The 18996-nt window shown below is 41.6% G+C and overlaps 3 protein-coding genes across 3 annotated transcripts in view; all 3 read left to right on the forward strand.

The window, feature by feature from the left end:
- Positions 1-3344, forward strand: part of LOC117826330 (receptor-type tyrosine-protein phosphatase F-like) — a 462221-nt gene extending 458877 nt beyond the window's left edge. Inside the window, exons 41-42 of the mRNA XM_034702308.1 lie at positions 531-666; positions 1437-3344. Of these exons, the coding sequence (XP_034558199.1) occupies positions 531-666; positions 1437-1505 (205 nt within the window). The 3' untranslated portion in view covers positions 1506-3344. The remainder of the gene's footprint in view (positions 1-530; positions 667-1436) is intronic.
- A 2271-nt stretch (positions 3345-5615) lies between these two features.
- On the forward strand, positions 5616-7121 carry larp6b (La ribonucleoprotein 6, translational regulator b). Its single transcript, XM_034702309.1, has 3 exons — positions 5616-5768; positions 5847-6033; positions 6139-7121. Exons 1-3 carry the CDS (start codon positions 5752-5754, stop codon positions 7063-7065), a joined length of 1131 nt encoding a protein of 376 aa, XP_034558200.1. The 5' UTR covers positions 5616-5751; the 3' UTR covers positions 7066-7121.
- A 2770-nt stretch (positions 7122-9891) lies between these two features.
- On the forward strand, positions 9892-18399 carry LOC117826332 (neurturin). Its single transcript, XM_034702311.1, has 3 exons — positions 9892-10278; positions 16134-16443; positions 16963-18399. Exons 2-3 carry the CDS (start codon positions 16161-16163, stop codon positions 17397-17399), a joined length of 720 nt encoding a protein of 239 aa, XP_034558202.1. The 5' UTR covers positions 9892-10278; positions 16134-16160; the 3' UTR covers positions 17400-18399.
- Positions 18400-18996: the final 597 nt, after the last annotated feature.

An 18996-nucleotide genomic window follows, 5' to 3' on the forward strand; every position in this document is an offset into this window, starting at 1 on the left:
AGAGAAATCTGCAGGCTTAATGCCGCACAGGAGCTCTGATGTGGTATCATTCAAGCAGGGAATAATCTGTGTTCAACATACACAAAGTAAACCCAATAAAGATACTGACAGAGGGATACCAAAGTTCAGATTTTCTGCAGTTAGCTCCCTTAACACTGATGGTCATCCTGTGTGGGAAAATCCTATTTAAATGGTACTTGAATACTTTGAAAGTCATAGTTACAACAAACTGCATGCTTGTTGAGTAAACTTTGCAAAAAGAAAGTCCCAGTAAGTCTCGTTGTCATGAGACCAATGTTTTTTTGTCTTTCTAAATTATTTTTAAAATATTTTTTGCAATTCTTAAAAGGTTGTAGTTTGTGGCGCTGTTTTACTGCATAAGGTGTGCAGTGCATTTTAAAATTAAAGGAAAAAAATGTTATTATAGTTCATGTATTCTTCTATAACTTGTATAAAATAAGCTTTATAATCTTGTTTTAAGTAAGTAAGGACAGGACTCTTGATGAATAGTTTTGTTTTTTGTTCCTCAGCGCCGGGGTGGGCAGAACCGGAGTCTTCATCACTCTCAGCATCGTGCTTGAGAGGATGAGGTACGAAGGAGTGGTCGACCTCTTCCAGACAGTGAAGACACTTCGCACCCAGCGGCCCGCCATGGTGCAGACCGAGGTAAGAACAGAGTGCAGACAGGGAGATATCTCCCGCAGACAGGCTGGTACTCCAAAGTCAATACTATATATTATTAAGGCGTAAAATAAAGTCTTGCACTGCTTGACTTACTGACACATTTTACTTCAGCAGAAGTTTTAGATGCTCTTCAGAAATGTCAACGCAAACTCATTTAGTGTCATCACAGAGGTCCAGTGTTAATAAATACCTTTTAAAACTCACAACGCACCTGAAGCAGACTAAAGACAGGCAGTGAGTGAATGTAAATTATTGAACATGAAATAACAGTGAGACAAAATACAAAGTTCATCAGAAACATCTGTGACAAAGTGACATTGATGAAGAGAAACCAAATACATAAACTGAAGTGCTGTACTCATTTATAAAATTGGGGGTACTTGGTGTATAAACGAGTGTTTCTATTTTATGTTACCTCTACCTTTGTGGAAAGCTGCTCCTGTCACCTGAGAAGCTTGAAAACAGTATTTTGTGCAGCCATAATTACGACAAGTGAAGTGGTTTTTGCTTAGTCAGCCTCAAATCACAAATTCCAAATTCCCTTCAAGGATTATAAGCTGTTCGAAATGAGACTGCCTTTATTACTCAACAGAAAAACCTCAACAGAGAAGGAAGGATCTCACGATTAGGAGAGACAGAAAAGCCAAATATGTCGTTTTTATACAACAGAGTAAATCTCAGGTTTGTTGTGTGATCTTCCTGACGTGCGTGAGGTTGTTCTTACTGAGTCCTCTTTTCTTCTCTCCTCAAAGGACCAGTACCAGCTGTGCTACAGGGCAGCACTGGAGTACCTGGGGAGCTTTGACCACTATGCAACATAACCACTCCTGCCGAGCAGCCTCCCTGGTCAGACCTCTCAGGAGTGTGCCAAGTGTCCCATCTCAGCCACCATCCACTCACTTGACCCACTTAAAATCAACCCCTCGCAGCCAACAGAGGGGAGGAGAAAGGGACGCGCTTGCTGACCCGGCGACGGGTTCAACCAATCACCGAGATCCACACTGATTTAACCAACCACATGAGATTTTTGCTTTAAAAATAATAACAGAAATGTTACAATGACTCTGACAAACATGAAAACTCTTGTACAGATGCGACAGCGCAGAGCGGCAGCTCGCCTCTCTGCTCCGTCGAAGCCAAACCTCCCCGATTGTCAAAGGCTACTGGTAGCACTAAGAGAGCACTCTCTTTGTTTGTATGTTAATTTTATTGTCAATATTATGATTCATTATGTTATTGTTTAGTATATTTGTTCTTTTTAATAATCATTTTAACATCAGACATTTCTTTTGTCTTAAACAGCCCAGCCTAGGGCGTGCATTATTTTCATAATCCGTACTTTTTTTATTTTATTTTAGGGTACTTTAGCACAAGGGACATGTATTTTAAACACGTTCCTAGATACTAATACAGGAGGACCACTGTTCTCTGAGCTGCTTTCACATTATGTTCTTGTTTTATCCATATTATATGTCATAAACATTGTTTTCGGTCTTATTCAGTTCAATAACTCAAACCTTGCCTTTTCACCCATCATTGCGATAAAAAAATCAACTTTGAACAACAAATTGATTTCAGAGCACACACACTTGCTAAAGTTTGTCCTTCTGCAAACATGGTAGCTAGTTATAAAACAAAGGTGGATTAGCGGACAAGAGAGAAAATCAGAGCTGTACAGAAATGGAAAGCACATGATTTCTACGTGTTTTGTTTCATCAGAAGCCTATGGCATTGAGGCCTTCATACTCCACAGCGGAGAACTTACCTGAGGAAAACAGACTTTTGTACCCAAAGGGTAGTTGACAGAAAAGAAACTCCCTGATCTCTGAATAATGTTGCTCTTCAAGTCCCTCCCATCTCCTCGCTGCCCATTAGCCTGGTCGCTTTGCTGGAACTGAACTACACAGACCGACAGGAGAGGAAGTGGTTCACATGGGCTGAGGAGTAGGGCCATCAATGGCACCTGTACAGAATCAACCATTCCTACCAGAGGGAGAGAGACTCAGCCCTTTGGACTGAAACCTGATATTATTTTATACAGAAATAGAACTATAAATATATATATATAAATATATATATAATTATGATTGATTATATATATGTACAATTACACATAGATATATACACAGCTTCAAAGGTATATTGTTAAAAAGGATTAATTCTGCTGATCTACCAACCCTAGAGACTGCAGAGAGCCTGCTGTCCTAGAGTGTGTATTAATGGAAACACCGTTGTATCTACTGTACTACCATAGTAACTTCGACAGTCCGTCTGAACCAGGAAAAACAGCACAACCCCCCACCCAACCCCACTCATGGAAATGGACAACTCCTCACTCAGCGCGGGGCCATCGCACCACTCAAGCACATCTTCTCCCACAAAAGCCACAGGAGGGGAGCGTCTGATCTCAGAGGCCTAAACGTTGTGGTGGCGGCGGTGGAGGCGAACGTGGGAGGGAGGGGGGACTTGAAAACGCTGGCGAAAAACTAAAATGTTCATTTTTACCTTGTGAATGCTTAGTGCTGTAGGGGTTCAATCTGTTGTACACACAGTCTGTTTTCTATTTGTTATAAAGAACTGGAATTTAAAAACAAGCTGTTGATGAAAAAGAAAAACATTGATGTTAATAAAGTTAAATAATTGGGTTTTTGTACAAATTCTGCCTTGATGCTCTGATTTGTGATCCTACTGTTTACAAGCTTGATGCTTCACTGATGAATCTTTCTAAGTGTAAGTTTGGGACCCTCAAGGATACAGAGATGTCTGCTTTATCTTCATGTTACAAGAATCAGTGCCAGTTGTACTGCCCAAAATATTTCCTGATCTATGACCACTACAGATGAGTTCACAATCCTGTGTTCTTTGTCTTCAGGCAGTTTCAGAGTTTCTTGGTCCAACAGTCCAGCTTTACATTCAGTTCTTAAAAGTTTGTGTTTGCAGAGTTATAGCTAAGAATTTTTAAATGATATCTGCCCCCTCCTTTATGCGTCTAAAAAAATCAGTTTTCTAAATCAGATTATTTTTAGTCATGAACACAATACTTCTCTAGACTAGAAATCTGGACTGAGGGTCCACTTACAAGGTTTACCCAAGATCACTAATTGTTTCATTTCCTCTGATTTCTGATGCTTCATGTTTTAAGTTTAACCTCCTCTGCTTGTTATAAAGTGGGCCTGACTCTGCAAAACAAAGACAACGGCTGTGTCTGGCTCAAGGGTCTTCTTTTATGAAAGTCAAAATTACAGGGTTTTTTTTAATCTGAAATGATCTCTTGACGCAGGATATCCTGGTTGCATAACCATCTGTCCCCATCCTCACCTCTGTACCATCTACAGCCTGGAAAGCTGCAGCTATAACACACTTCAGGAATAGAGAGGAGTTTTTTCATTTCATTGTATTTCTTGTTTTATCATTTATGAGAGCAGATGGAGATACTTTTGATTAGTCCACCATGAGGGGATAACTTTGTAGCGTTTAGTTAGAGTGGTGAGGAAAAATGTCCTTTTAACAGGCAGAAACCTTGAGCAGAACCAGACTCGGAGATGAATACAGACTGCAGCTACAACAGCAGCAGCTCATACAGACTTATGCTTACTGTGCCAGTAAAGATGGCAAAAGTACTATTTACATGGAAGCAAATTAGTGTTAATAGACTGATCCTAATATTAATACTTGAAAGACCTTTTGTTGGGTTTTTTGGTAATGTAGCCACAGAGACACCAATGTAAATCAACTCATGAAAACCAGCCCTACGCAGTCTAACACAGAAACAGAGACTGTGCCCAAATGACTCCCTACATTTGTAGATATTTAAGGTCTATTTAAAGTCTGATTTTCTGCTTTAGTGTGAAATTAACCCACTTCACAGTTGCCTTAAACATTTCCACAGTGTGAAGATAAAGCATTACCCATCAGCTCAGTAGGTTTTGTAATAACTTGTATTTCATGCAGGGAAGAATCGCAATCATGCAACTGCACAGCTGTCAAAAATTGATGATTATTCTTAAAGCAATGTTTTACTGGCTACTCATGTTTATTATTATTATTATTATTCTAATTATTATTATTACATTTTAATCTTTTAGCCAATAATGCCGTGTTTGAGGATACACATTGTAGTAACAGATGAGTTGGTTACTTGTGTTGGCATGGAGACGCCACTGTAAATAGAATCACTACACAAACACACAGGTTGTGCAGTGACTGTTGTAGCAGACATGTTTGAATGTTAGACTGTGAAACTGATAGTCAATGAGCTCATTTTTTACTTCTAACATATTTAGTCTCAACTATTTTGTCTTCCTGAGAATTTTAATTTCTCTTTTTGTCTCTCCACCACAGATGTGCGTGTGTCCCCTCCTTTCACTATTAGCCCACACACTGTGTTGAAATTACTACCAGTTGATGCCACATAAGAGAAACTGAAAAATTCTGTGGAAAAGCACCCAAAGGTCTTGGTTTGTATGTTTATCTTTTGTGTAATCATTGTGACATATTGAAAATAAACAGGCTCCATATCCTTCCATATGTTACAGTTAGATCTGCAGTTGCTCCCAGCATTAAGAAATAATATGTAGAAGCAGTAACATGCTGTAGACAGAAGCACTACGATGGAGTGTCAATGAGGAGGCTGTTTTATACACACATGCAGCTATATGTTGTAAAAAATAATATTGTTGCTCCTCAGATGATTTGATATGAAACATATGAGAATAACACTGGAACATTAAAGTTAGTTCTGTGTCAGAGAGACAGCCTGTATTCCAGCAGGGATCATAATGATTGCTTGTCTCTTCTCATTAATATATTTTTTTGTTATGTTTGGTGCGGGCTTGAATATTAAACAACTGTAGAGCTGCTGTTGTGAAATCTAGAATTTTGCTTGTAGCATTTTATAAAGTTTTGTTTCAATTCCCACAGAACCAACTGCCGTCATTGTTGTCATACAAACTGTCCAGGTGCATTTTGTTTTCATTGAGTAACTATCTTGCTTGCAGCTTTTGGTTAATACCTGTATTTACTGAGAAGGACTCAATTAACACACAGCTTAGTGGCCGGAGCGAAACGATGAGTAATCCAACTGGGTAAGGAAATTAGAAAACATATGGTTGACTAATCTATATATGCAGAATATCATGATGATGAGCCGCGTGTTCTTGTAGAGATTGTGCCCAATCCTCCCGAGAAGAGGAGGAGCGTGAAGGTGAGTTGCTCTGCTTGATGATTAAAGCCCAGTTGGAGGATTTGTTCTCCGACGGCCACCTGGCACAGGACGGCTTCCTGCTGAAGCATGTGCAAAGGAACAAGCAGGGCTATGTCAGCCTAAAGCTTCTCACTTGTTTGAAAAAGGTAAAAAGAAAAAATGCATGTGCTTTCTGATGTTTGCATTCCATCACTTCTATTCAAAATTCAGAAAAATGCAAACAAAGCTGAGGTTGCTACTGTTTGTCACAGATAAAGGTCCTGACCACTGACTGGCACATGACTCTAGCAGGAGCAGAGTACTCAAAGCTTCTGGAGGTGAATGACGAGTGCACCAAAGTGAGGCGGAAAGAGCCGCTTCCCAAAAGGCTACAGCGTTCCCCAAGCAGCAAGCTCCTCCTCGCCTGGAACATTTCTGAGGAGAAAAACGAAGAAGACGGAGTCGCCTCAGGCCTCGAGCACCCTCCACTCTCAGAGAGGATCTTCCAAAAGTTCAGCGCTTACGGCAACATTACTTCGACGTGGATCCTGTATCCTGGCAAAGAGCTCCCAGAGGAGTTGCAGAAATATGCCAAGCATCACAAAGAGCTGGGCCAACGTCTGTGTGCAGTGGTGAGGTTTGAACACTTGGAGGCGGTTCGTAAAGCATACAGCCTTCTCAAAGCAGAGGAGAAGTCTGATCGTGAGGGCATGCATGTGGTACCTCTGGGACTCCACTCAATGCCCCACCTCACCAGGGAGGAGAACAACCAGGGTCCACCTGGAGATGAAAATCAACATGAAACCTCACCGAATTCAGTCCAGGAGGAATCCTCTTTAACAGTTCAACTTTCTGCAGAGATTTTAAGCACATCTCAACCCCAGGAGTCCCAGAAAAACACCATTCAAAAAACCTGGGAGCTGATCTCCACCAGTAGTAACAGCCAGTCCTCCGGTTTAAAACAGGGGTGCATTAAGATGAGCTGGTGCTCTGGAGACTGGGATAATTCTCCGAGCCCCTGGGTGCTGAGGCGCAAATTTGCAGCCACTGCAATAAACCCCAAGGTGGCTGGGGACCTGAATGAACGTTGTTTCATGCAGAGAGTCCTGCGTCAGCCCTTCGGCCCTGACGGAACAAAGGGTTTTCATTGCAGAGACAGAGCAACTGCAAGAGGACGAAACACACTGCTCGTACAGTAGCCTCAGTGAAAAATGTGAACGGCTGATGAGGAAAATAAAATGTTTTTTTAATTCAATTTCAAAGTTTTGGTACCTCTGTTGGTCAGAATTGTTTATTCTGTGTGACTTGTAGTTGCAAACCACATACAGACGGGGGCAGCATTTAGCCATGTTCACATCTCTGTTATCTTAGACGCTTCCTATTTGTACAGCTGCATTGGCATAAGAAGAAAATACATTGCAATGCATTTAAATGGACTAAAAGACCTATTAGCTGGTGTCACAAATTGCTGTGGTGTTTAAGCACTGAAGCAAATGATGTGTTAGAATATCACACATGCCCTTTTTGACTCAGTAGTGGACCCTGCACCCCTGAGGGCCTCAGCTGGTCTGGTCACGACTGCAAATTGCCGTGTATATTTGTTCTTGGGCCAGGATGGATGTACCTTGTTACCACTTTCTCCCAGAAAGAGGTGTTTTCTTTCAACACGAAACACATTTAGAAAAAAGCTCTCATTGTCCCACTGCATCTTTTTCACAAATGCCTGTTTAGATTTTGGTTCCCTTAAAAGTAGTTTTCCACTGACTGAGATGACATTTGGCTGACGGATACTTGTCCAATCATCAAACCACAATCTTGTGCAAGTCGAGGGTAAAGGCAACAGTTGTGCCTTAGTTCCAGCCTTTCTAATGACACCTCGACTGGAATGGTATGTTTATAGTGTTACTGATTGAGGGCTTCCTTAAAATCTTGCCCGAAAAGTAAACAAAATGTGTTTCTTCACTCATCCACACCCAGTGGAAAAGATTCAATCTGAAGTGTATGAAATTCTATCAAATTCAAATTGGAAACATTCTTTGTTTTTTTTTTTCCCTCTTGTATATGCTGAGTGTCTGACTGTCTTTATGACTAATGTAACCTTAACTGTTGAGTGAGACTCAACATTGTATACAGATCAAGTGTTTCACTGTTATTGTCTCTGACTTGATTTAGCAATTAACAGCTGTTGGGCTTTTTTAGCCGCTCAGGCTGGTCTACGCAAACTTTGCACATCTGTGAACAATATGGAGGCTATAGAGTAGAAATGTTCCTGCCCGATGTCAGGAAATGTTTCTAAGCTGATAGTTCCTTTCAAGGATAGACAAGCACGAAATCCCCTGCTAACTGGAAGTCATTATTTATTTCTCAAAGGCTGCCCTGGCCAGTAATAGTGTTGCATGTCAAACAAGTTTGTTGAGGTAATTCTCATGTTTTCTTATCTTTTTTCAGAGAGAGGATGACTTTGCATCTGTTGACTGTCACTAAAATATTCTCCCCATGACAAAGAGTAAGAATCCTCTCTTGATTTGTGGCATTGAGTTATCCTTTAGGTCAGCGCTGGAGGGTTGAGACTGAAGCGAAGGAGAGTTTGTGTTGGCCTAATTTCAAACTTCTCAGGGAGTCGATGTTTGAGGTCACCGAGCAATCAACCTTAGGAGATTCATCAATACACAAATTAGGTCTAAAGCAAAGCGTGGGTTTGGGATTTCAATGGTTTTTCCCTCTTTCTCTCATTAAACACCCAAAGAATTGGAAGTAAGTGCTTATCCACATCTCTGCTTTCTGAGTGGAATTTTGCAAAGCGTGATTTGTGTATAATCTGGCTCGAGGACATGGGAATGACTCATGGTGTTAGAATGAGATGTTTGTTAGCAAATAATGTGTTTCCTGCTGTATCTCTGACTTTTTTTTATCCTAGCACGGAGATAGCTGCTTTATTTCAACATTTTTGGCCGCAGACACATTTCTCAAACCACAAATTTAGCTTGAATCAACCTTGTTCCTGACAATTTATTTGTCTGGTTTATGCTTTCAAAACAGCACCTGCAAAACTTTGTGTCTCTCCCTCGTCTCTCCCTCTCTTCTGCATCACCTCCCTAGTCTCCAAACTAGCCTTTGTTTAGATATGATTGACCCCACACACCTGACGCATTTCCTCCATGGATGGGGTATTTATTTAGATTGCAGTCTGGAGTGCCTGATACCTTGCAAAAGCATAGCCATCTGCTCCTCATTTGCCGCCCAAGGCTCAAGAGCTAGAATACTGGTTTGTATTGGAGGTGACGTGAACGTGAGTCTTGCAACAACACCCTGGTTTTATCTCCGGCCAACTGTAGATTGAATCCTCATGAAAAACCTTCGCTGTGATAAGACCATTTAACTGGGGTTAGCCTTGTATTAGCACCTTTTAAACCAATTGTGAACTTTCTTAATTCCACCTAAAAGATTGAAAAACACTTGCTTCAGCAGACCCCACTGATCTGCCCAATCGAGGCTATTACTGGTCACCCACTTAAGATGGCAGACTCTCTTGTGGCAGAAGGTAAATGTAAGCCCTTGCTCAGGCCAAAGCATCCTTTAGTGCTCCTGGAGCTAGAGCCAGGGAGATTATCATGTCAGGAGTAATCCGACTCGGCCCACAAGCACAACTATGGAGGAGGAGGAGCAACAGTTGAGGGGGGGAGGCAGGCAGAGGCATCAGATGGGCTCTGCTCCGCTTACGGTAACTACACTCTCCCTCCTCACCCTAAACCATCTTCTCAACCCACTGAGTTTCCCTCCTTGGAGCTGAAGAGAAGACCTGCTGCTGGAAAAGGGGTAAGGAGATGATGAACGTTATCTTTCCAACCGTGCTGTAGTGTGGGGATAAAATGATCTGAAGTGGAAGGAGTTGCACAACAGATGGAATAAAAGTTAAGACATCTGTAAGAGCTGTTTATTACATGGCTCAGTTCCTCTGTTTTGCTCTGTTTCAGGTTCAGGATCGTGCAAAAAGGAGATCAGAAGTTTCATATGGAGACGCATGATGACAGAGATTTTCTAAAGTGAACCAGATGCCAAAGTCAGGGGCTTTGCTAAACACATACCTCTCCTCTTGTTGAATGGATCATTCTGATTGCCATGAAGTGCACTGTAACATTCAGAGGAATGCTGATTCTGATCTTTGCAACCTAACCAAGCTCTATGGAAATGCAAATATGATAAAAGAATAATACAGCCTGGACCTGAATCAAGTCAGGACACCTCCCCTACTTGCAGGCACAGGGAGCTGTGATGATTTTAAGAGGAACAAGCAGGAGTCCTGCCCTCGCTCCTCTCCTGTGATGATGATGGACTTACCCAGCCAGCACTTGCCTGTGGAGGTCAGCTGAAGACGACGCCACGCAGCTAAGTCTGGATTAGCCGGCCGAACGGTAAGGACACCACATCTTCTTTTGTTAGTTTAAGCCGGCAGCTTATGGGGAAGGCGTTAGGTGCCGCTGACAGGGATGCCTCACCAAGTGCTTGAGTGGCAGAAAACACACGTTGGATTAGCTGTATCAACAAGCGGCCTTTGCTGGAACCACATGTCAATAGTGCAAAGCGGCCTGTCACGAAATGTTTGTAGAGCAGCTATATTACATGGGGCATGTCACAATGTTGGAAAAGCAACACGAAAAAAAGTTAAAATTCTTGTTTTTGGAAGAATTTAAACAAGCTGTTAACAAGAGGACCAGTTTGTTTTGTCAGGGAGAATATTTCTCTTTCTGTCATTCACCCAAAACGGTGGTTTGCCACAAGACCATGTGTAATTGCTCTCTAATACTTGGTGGCTTTCCTTACCCAAATGTTCATGCAATACTTGGAAATCATATTAACGGTGTATTGAGATGGTAATTTTTCACTCAGTGTTTGGAGATTGACATTTTGTGCAGAGCTTTGTCTTAAATTGTCTAGATTATTAAGAAGAGCTGGATACAAAGAGTTTAAATTGTCCTTTAAATATTTAACACAGGTACTCTAAAAGAGGCAAACTCTATGATTCTGACCGTGGGCATATTACTAAAGTGATGATCCCTTCCTCTTAAGCCCATATCATATGTAGAGATTATACTGTATCTAGCAGAGCCCCCAGAGGCTGCATAGAGGTTAAGCCTGAAGTCAATTGAACTGTCCAACTTTCATAACCTGCAAAAGCCAGTCATAACTGAAGGAAACTGAGGGTGAAGTTGAACGGATGCATCACTCCTCATCATCTCATCAGTCTTTTCTCTAGTATTCTTGCTAAAATATACATTGTGCATGAAAATGATTAACATTCTAGTCTTCTGAAGGGAGCACGGGCTGATTAAAGACGTAAAATGTCATCATATTTGAGATGTTTGTACTTGCTTGTGCTTGCTCGCATGGGTCATATTTAAAAGTAGTATTCAGTGTGTGCCAGATGGCCGTCATCCTTTTGCAAAAGCAACATCAACATGTTTAACATTGGTTTAGAGACACTGCGGTTGTGTAAAAAGAGGATCTGGCATGGACAGATTAGCAGCCAGAAGCCAGAATAGAAGCTCAGAGACTCTTCTTTAGAAAGAAGCTGAGACAACATCAATCTTACTCCTAGCTCACTCAAAAATGACGAAGCAAGGTGATGTTTGCCTGTAAAGCCTCATGCAACCTCTTTGTGTGTTGGAGAAATGCATGTCAGAACTACACCTTGACTCAACTCTTCCCTGAATAGAAAAGGGCAGATAAATTGGGACAGGGGTCAAATGTGCATCTATAAGTGTATCCGGGCTTCAGATCTCATTAACGCCACCCCAACAGCAACAGGTTTGAGTTGTGACATGTCGTGCAAGGCTGTTAGGTCACTGGATTAATCCGGATAAATCCGCCGGATGTGATAGTAAGGTTCCCAAAATAAAACTGAATCTTTCGGAGTCCTCACCTACATCCAGGAGATTAATCGGATGCAGGAATGTTTAGAATTTATAGAATGTGAGTTAATATTAACACTATTTCTTTCAACATAAGCTCTGATGTTTTCCCCTTTTTTCTTTTTCAATAATGAACAGCAGCTTTCTCGCTAACAAGGAACAGGCTTGTTTTAATTATGCGATGGTTACTGAGTGACAGAGCGTGAGCCAACTGAAGTGGTTGCCCAGCAAAATTACAGCACCGTCTAACCTAAGCCTTTTTCAGTTGCATTAGAACCAAGGCTGGATTTAGAACAGCCAATCCTGGCTCAGAACATCCACTTCATTTTACAGCCTTTTGCCCACCCTGGTGTTGAAACAACAGATATAATGAACTGTGCATGTCAATATTCTTATGTTATTCAGAAGGAAACTTCACAGGTTTCAGGAGCACAAGCAGGGGAGGCGCTTGCTAGAGCTCTCTCAGTGGGCCCTGCATGCATGCTGGCCTAACCCCTGAGTTAGAGGTATCTGATGGATTAACACATACGCACACATGCAGCAAAGCTCGGGCTCCAGCACCAACACTGCAGCCAGGTGTTAACCCACGTGACTACAGATAAAGCCGGCAGGCATTAGTGCTAATCTCGCCCTGATCTTTGGAATATGTCCCTATTACGTCCCCGAGCACTCTCTAGCTGTCCCCAGGCCTCCTGATGCTCACTTAAGAGGGAAAAGACAAGACAGGGCCTCACTAGGACACCCTAAAGCACGTTGTTTCCCTGCAACAACACAGTAGGTGCCTTTCCCGCTGTTTGTTATGCTCCTCTGCTGTCTGTGCAGTGCAGGTATTTACGGGGTGTGTTCAGAGAAACACGGAGACAGACGATCACATGGGCGGAGCTGAGCTGAAGGCACAGCGTGGTAATAATGTTCTGTAGGTAAGGGCCTCAGGTTGTGCAGTAGCAAATAAACAATGGTTCCTGTGGACATTACTAGAAATCAAGAGGCAGCAGTTTTATGTAAACTGGATTACAAAGTGTTCTGTGATGGTGATACTGGGAGTGTGTGTACATCCTGGAAGTGAAGTGAGTGTCTGGACAACAATGGAAGGTTAGACTTTGTCTCGATTTCTACACAAGCATGTGTCATATGATTTGAGGGAAAGTGAAACCACACAAGTGTTGCAAGTGTGTGTTTATGGCATGTGTGAGTCACAGCCAGGCAGTGATTGAGACAGAACAGGCTGTATTTAGCGAATGTATAGAAACAACTTCTACGGACTGGTGAGGCATTAAAGTTGGTTTCCGCTTTTTTCCAGCACAAAGAATTCATTCATTCTGTTCTGTGATCTTCCTTTGCTGTAATCTTGTCACACTAGTGAAGATCCAAGCAAGCTGACAAGAAGGAACCCCCTGTCTGCTGGCTTCATTCAAAAGTGTTAACCACAGACGCCCCTTATCCCCAATTTGACAGATCTCTACTTCATCTTCCATAGGCTGTGGCATTCTTTGGATTGTCTCCCTCTGGCATGGGAGGGAGAGGAGGACACGAGTGCCATGCTGCTGTAATTACATTACCGACAGCTTAGCAGCGCCTTTGCCACTGACCCAATTATTTCTTGAAAACATCCATTTTATTCTGTCATTTCAAATAAAGCAATCTTTGAGTGACAACAAGAGCTCGGCTGACCGTTGAGGACTGGACCCGAGTGTATGATGCACGCATCAGAGTATACATAATAGCTCAGGAATGGCTTTGACAGAAAGGGGAATTTATTCTTGGCAAAGCAGTTCACTTTCATGGATTGCCTCAAACAGGTTAATGATCCTCTGAGACTATTTTTACTCTGTTGGTAGCTCTTCAGGTGAAATTTGACTGGCAGCAAAACATCAGGTGAACTATCTTAGACATACCTCAAATGTACATTCAATCCCACTAGTAACACAAAATCCAAATGAGAACTTTCATGTGCTGTTATAGGATTCTCCTTCTAGTGAAAAGAACTCTTTCTGCATTTGTTTTGGGACTCACATTTTCGGCAAGCCTTATCTCCAAATGCAGGTGCTTGCATGGGCACACCAGTGTCGATGCTTTGTGAGGGCCAGACATGCAGCGCCTGTGAGGGAGCTTTTTTAGTTGTCTTTGCAACTCATCTGCACTTTTATGTCTCAGTTTGAGGATGGCTTTTCCTTCTGCCAGAGAGTCCTCTGGGATTCCTCTATATCCTCTGTGTTGTTGCTCTCCTCTATTTGCTGGAAAACAGCAGCATTTGTCCTGTCGGAAAAGAGGTATACTCAGTCATGTGTTTCCGTTGCTCACCTAAGAAAACACTGGTGCCCCTTCCTCTGTCTCTATCTGTATGTTTATATACAAGACAGCAGGGGCCGGTGGTAGGTATTGAATATCTGTGCCAATTAGTCATCCATAACCATCTGAACAAGCTGCAAAATGCACCTTGGCACTTTTATTGGCGCCAATCGACTGCAGATGGGACTAATGTGTTTCTAAGTGAAGCAATTATGACAATCAAAGTGTCTTCAGGGACATGAGATCAGCATTTGATGACCATGCTTTGTCCAGCATCAGCAACCAAGACATCCGAGAAGACATCTTTCTTACGAGCTAATTGTTTTATCAAGATGGACAATGGATCTAAGAGGCCACAGGCATTGATGTATCACAGCCGTGTGAAACAGCTAACTCCAAGGCTGAGTAATTGGCCCAAACTGACCTATTAATGGCATAAGAAAACAATGATCTCATCCTATACCATATATTATGAAAAAAAAGTTCCTTTTAGATGGGAAATGTATCATATTTAGAGTAGGAGCAGGAAGATCTCTGGTGTTAGATGTTGGTGTTGAACCTACAGAAAATAAATTACTTTCCATGGAGGCCTCTATCTATCATGTCTGGTAATTAAATATAACAAGTGAAACTCAGACATACTGTATAGGCAGGTATGAGTAACATGCTGACCCAGCTGTGGCTCCATATTTGATTTACAGACTATGTCAAATGAGGTTGCTAGCTGAAATGTTTGACATTCAAATGAATACCATTCTACCCCTTCATTGTGCAGAGGCTGGTTACCACGTCAAACTCATATGAAATTATGAGTCAAGCTGTGACTGATAGGACTGGTTTTACCTGTTTATACCCTGTTTATTCCACTGCAACTCATGCTTGCAGAGTCTTTGTATTTTCCCTATGTGGTGTCCAAAACTCTGGAGAACTGTCTGAATTTGCCTATAGTTCCTCTTTTTTGTTTTTCTTACTGAACTACAAAAAATTCCAGCACATTGGCAAAAAATGTTCCATCTTTTACAATTTTCTCATCAAAAAATTCTGTTTGATGTGATCTGCAGGAATAACCCACATGCTTAGGTGCAAACTTCCAGAAGCAATTCATTTCAGATTTTTGTTTTTATACTACACTCGACAAGGAAATGTGCAATTTTGACCCCATTGTAAACACTCAAGCAGCCTGTATATGTACACTACAGAATCCAGTCTGGCAAAACAATTTGTAAGGCTGGTCTGGATTTGCTGTTAGTCACTGCCAGTATACCGTTTCCTGCTCTGGGGAAATGTTCTGCTCACTGGTGACATGATATGAAAAAGACAAAGACGTGAGTTTGTAAATCTTCTCAAATACCTGGGGCATGACAATAAGGAAAGCTCAGAAATAAGACTTCCAAAGTGAGTTTTGTGGCTGCTGTGGTGCAGTGTCTATGAAAAGAAGGGGCGGTATAAGATAAAGGGACGTACAAACACTCATGTACATACATAGCATTGCAAATAGGTGTGGTTGAGAGATTCCTGTAGAGGAAGAAAAGGATTTCCCCCCTTTGAAGGATATTTCTTATAGCATCTACTTCTGCTAAGAAAAAGTGATTTTCTTCAAAAATGAAAGGACGCAGCTCATATTCTCATTCCCATCAGGTATTTTTGAAACAATACAAACGTTTTCTTTAAGATCTTAAGGGGCAAGAGAGGTTGCAAAGCTCATTCAACATGCCAGCTCAAATATGAAATTGCAGTTGTGCTTTTTCCTCTTCAGGCAAAAGCGATTGAACACTGCATTCCCATTTGTCAGCAAGGGATGTCAAGTTTGCGGATCACAAACCCACTTAAAAGTGAAAATGAGCTGACAGCAGAATCAGAAAAAGTAAACTGACAGTGAAATAAAAGCCCTGTTGAGAGGTAGGGATTTATGGCAGGGTCAAAGAAATGCGACTATGCAGAGGTAACAGTTTTTACATTGTGCTCTGTGCTTTAATCAGACAGGCTGAGGAAAAGGTGGTTTACAAAGACTGAAGGTGTGACTGTTGATACATGTCTGACGTTTGTGTCCACTTTGCCTCTCTTCACAGAGTTTCAATGCTCCTCCACGTTCTAAGATGAAGTTATGGAAAGGTGCTACTTTTGCCTTCGTGCTCTGTGGCGCAGCCCTGTCCATCCTCTTCGTTAAAAATATGGCCACTGTCGAACAATTCAAATCTAGGAAAAATTCTCCTTACACATCTTTATCATCATCAAGACCGTCCTCATCATCAACATCCAAATCCTCATCCTCATCCTCATCCTCATCATCTGCAGAATCGGCTGTGATGACCCGGCAGATGGGTGGTCTTCATCGGAGAGCACGCTCAGCGGACGAGATGAACTCTCTTCTCTCAGAGTGTAAGATAAACTGTTATTGTCTTCCTTTTAGTGTGGTATGTGAAAAGGTGCCATGTGAAAGGGATTCAGGGGTGCCGACAGAACACTTAGTACCAGCCTCTCTTGTTTATAGAGCAGGTTGTGATGTCTGGCAATAACCTGCAGTCAATTAGCACCTCATAGTTCACTGGCTCTCCATAGAACCATTATAACTTTCAAGCGAGGATGATATACCCTCTCGCTTTTGGTTTCACATAGCTTTATTGAAAGGCATTTGTCAGCCTAAATGGGCTTAAGGGAGTCCTAGCACTCTGCAATACTGATGGTGAAAAGACTAGTTTGTAGCTGTCAACATGTCAGATAAAATAAACTGATGTCCCTCTGCTTGCACATGGTTTTCATTATCCTGCCAACGGCCCTACACTATCTCTGATGGCCATCTGACATATCTGGTTATTGAGAACTTCATCCATTTCCAAGGAATCAGATGATCTGTCCCCCACCTGTCTATTGATGTTGGTTTTATCTTCTTCTTGTCAGTTTCCAAGATGTTCCAGAGCTTCACGGAGGGCGAGCTTCAGCATGTAGTCGGGACCTTGCTTGATAGGAAGAGGAGGAAGAGCCGACGCTTGGGTGACAACCAGGCTCGAAGGACTAAAAGAGCCCGCAGGCCTAAACCCTGCTCCGTGAGGGAGCTGGAGCTGACTGTGAGTGAACTTGGTCTTGGCTACGACAGTGACGAGACGGTGCTGCTGCGCTACTGCAGCGGCAAATGCATGGCGCACCGGCAAAACTATGACATCACCATGGAGCACATGGCACGGATAGGTTTCAAAAGGAAGGGCCGCAAGGACAAGGTTAGCAACGGACCCTGCTGCCGGCCGATAGCTTTCGAAAAAGACTTTTCCTTCCTGGACAACAAGAGCCGCTATCACACAATACAGAATGTGTCAGCGAAGCATTGTGGGTGTGTATGACCCAAAGAATTGAACTTACCACTCTGTCTTGCTGCTCTCAGCCCCAGTTGGAACAGATAAACATGGCTAACTGTGGAATATAAACTCATGGAGAACAAAATGGAAATACGTCCATGGATGCTCCATGGTGACCTTTTTGTGACAGGAAGACTTGACTCTTTGACATTTGTCAATACAAAATGGAACCATATCAATGGACAGCAAGTGCTGCGTTTGTGAGGATTCCATCGGAAGAGACAAAAGAAATCTCTATTCATACCAAAAGGTTTTTATTATATTTTCTCACTGTGTAGTAACACTGTAAACTGTGGTGTAACAACAATGTAGCAACATTATTTTTGTGTTATTTGAGAAGTAGTACTATGCGCTAGATGAGCAATGAGGGTATAGATAAAGTGGCCTAGATTATTGCTGTTACTACACATTGGATGTTAACCAGGTCCTAATTTTGTGGAGTATGTGATTATAAAGGTGACAGTAATTCATGTTACAAAGATAAACGTTTTGGTTAAAATTTGATTCCAAAGCTTTAAATGAAATGAAAAATAGATCAAATGCACGGATGTTAATTAAAGTTCTGCATAGGACAGTTTGGACCATACCTGAAATAATGTCCAATAATCAGCTGTCTCCAGGAAGTATTCTGACTTAAAGGCCTGTTGAGTTGAGGTTATCACAGGCCACAACTGTGTGCCCTGTTTCCATGCTTGTACACATTAGGGTTACTGATTGCAGTGTTATTACACAGGTAAAGGAACTCGTGTTATTGATAAGCATTTGACAATGAAAGAAAATACTTTTCTATAGATTCAGGTTTGATACCCATCTTTAATTATTGTATTTTGTATATTAATGTTGTGTAGATTAACAATAAGGATCTGTTTCAGAACACATAAATTATTACACATGATTGAAGAGCATGGAAATTTATCCCCATATGTTCTCAGTAGAATAATTCATACTCAAATAAATTGTCCTTTGATTCTTTTTTATACTTTTTTTTTTTTTCAGAAAGCCCAGTATTGTAATTACCCATCATTTTCGGGAATTATTTTTCATGGAAGAATTGCCAAAACACAATGAGTCAATTCAAATACACATAATGAATTCACAAACTGGGATTCATAAACATCTTGGGTCTCGTGTTCCAGGTGACATAAGCTCTTTAATGTCCACTCTGGATGTAATTTGAGTGTTTATACTCAAGAGGCTTTGGATAATCTGAGTCTCAAGCGTGAAGGAGAATAATGATATAAGTGAACTGTAGTGTCATGTTTCTTTCTGTTCACAGAAAACAAACTATGAAGTAGAGTCAGGTGGTGGAAATGTGTTTGTACCCATACACGAAACCCTGTAGCTTGCTATGATTCAACGCCCAAGTACAGCCTTTTATTGGCCAGTCAAATGCCTCCTTGTTGATTTGCCTGGTGGAGTTTTTAGTGAAAAATAAGCTATTGGAATTCATAATGAAGCATCTTTTTCACCTTTGACAATCTTTATTTGGTTTTATGCAACTGTTTGCCTGAAGTAAAATAAATTATGTTTTTGTTTTTTGTTGTTTTCCTGAGGAGGTGCAGTGTGGGGCACTGATGCAGTG

This window comes from Notolabrus celidotus, chromosome 15 (assembly GCF_009762535.1).
Source record: "Notolabrus celidotus isolate fNotCel1 chromosome 15, fNotCel1.pri, whole genome shotgun sequence".
In the NCBI taxonomy this organism is placed as follows: Eukaryota; Metazoa; Chordata; class Actinopteri; order Labriformes; family Labridae; genus Notolabrus; species Notolabrus celidotus.

Coding starts and splice junctions, on each gene's coding strand:
- larp6b (XM_034702309.1), top strand. Junction 6,034..6,138: donor TTCTCACTTGTTTGAAAAAG/GTAAAAAGAAAA, acceptor TGTTTGTCACAG/ATAAAGGTCCTGACCACTGA.
- LOC117826332 (XM_034702311.1), top strand. CDS start 16,161: ATGAAGTTATGGAAAGGTGCTACTTTTGCCTTCGTGCTCTGTGGCGCA. Junction 16,444..16,962: donor GAACTCTCTTCTCTCAGAGT/GTAAGATAAACT, acceptor TCTTCTTGTCAG/TTTCCAAGATGTTCCAGAGC.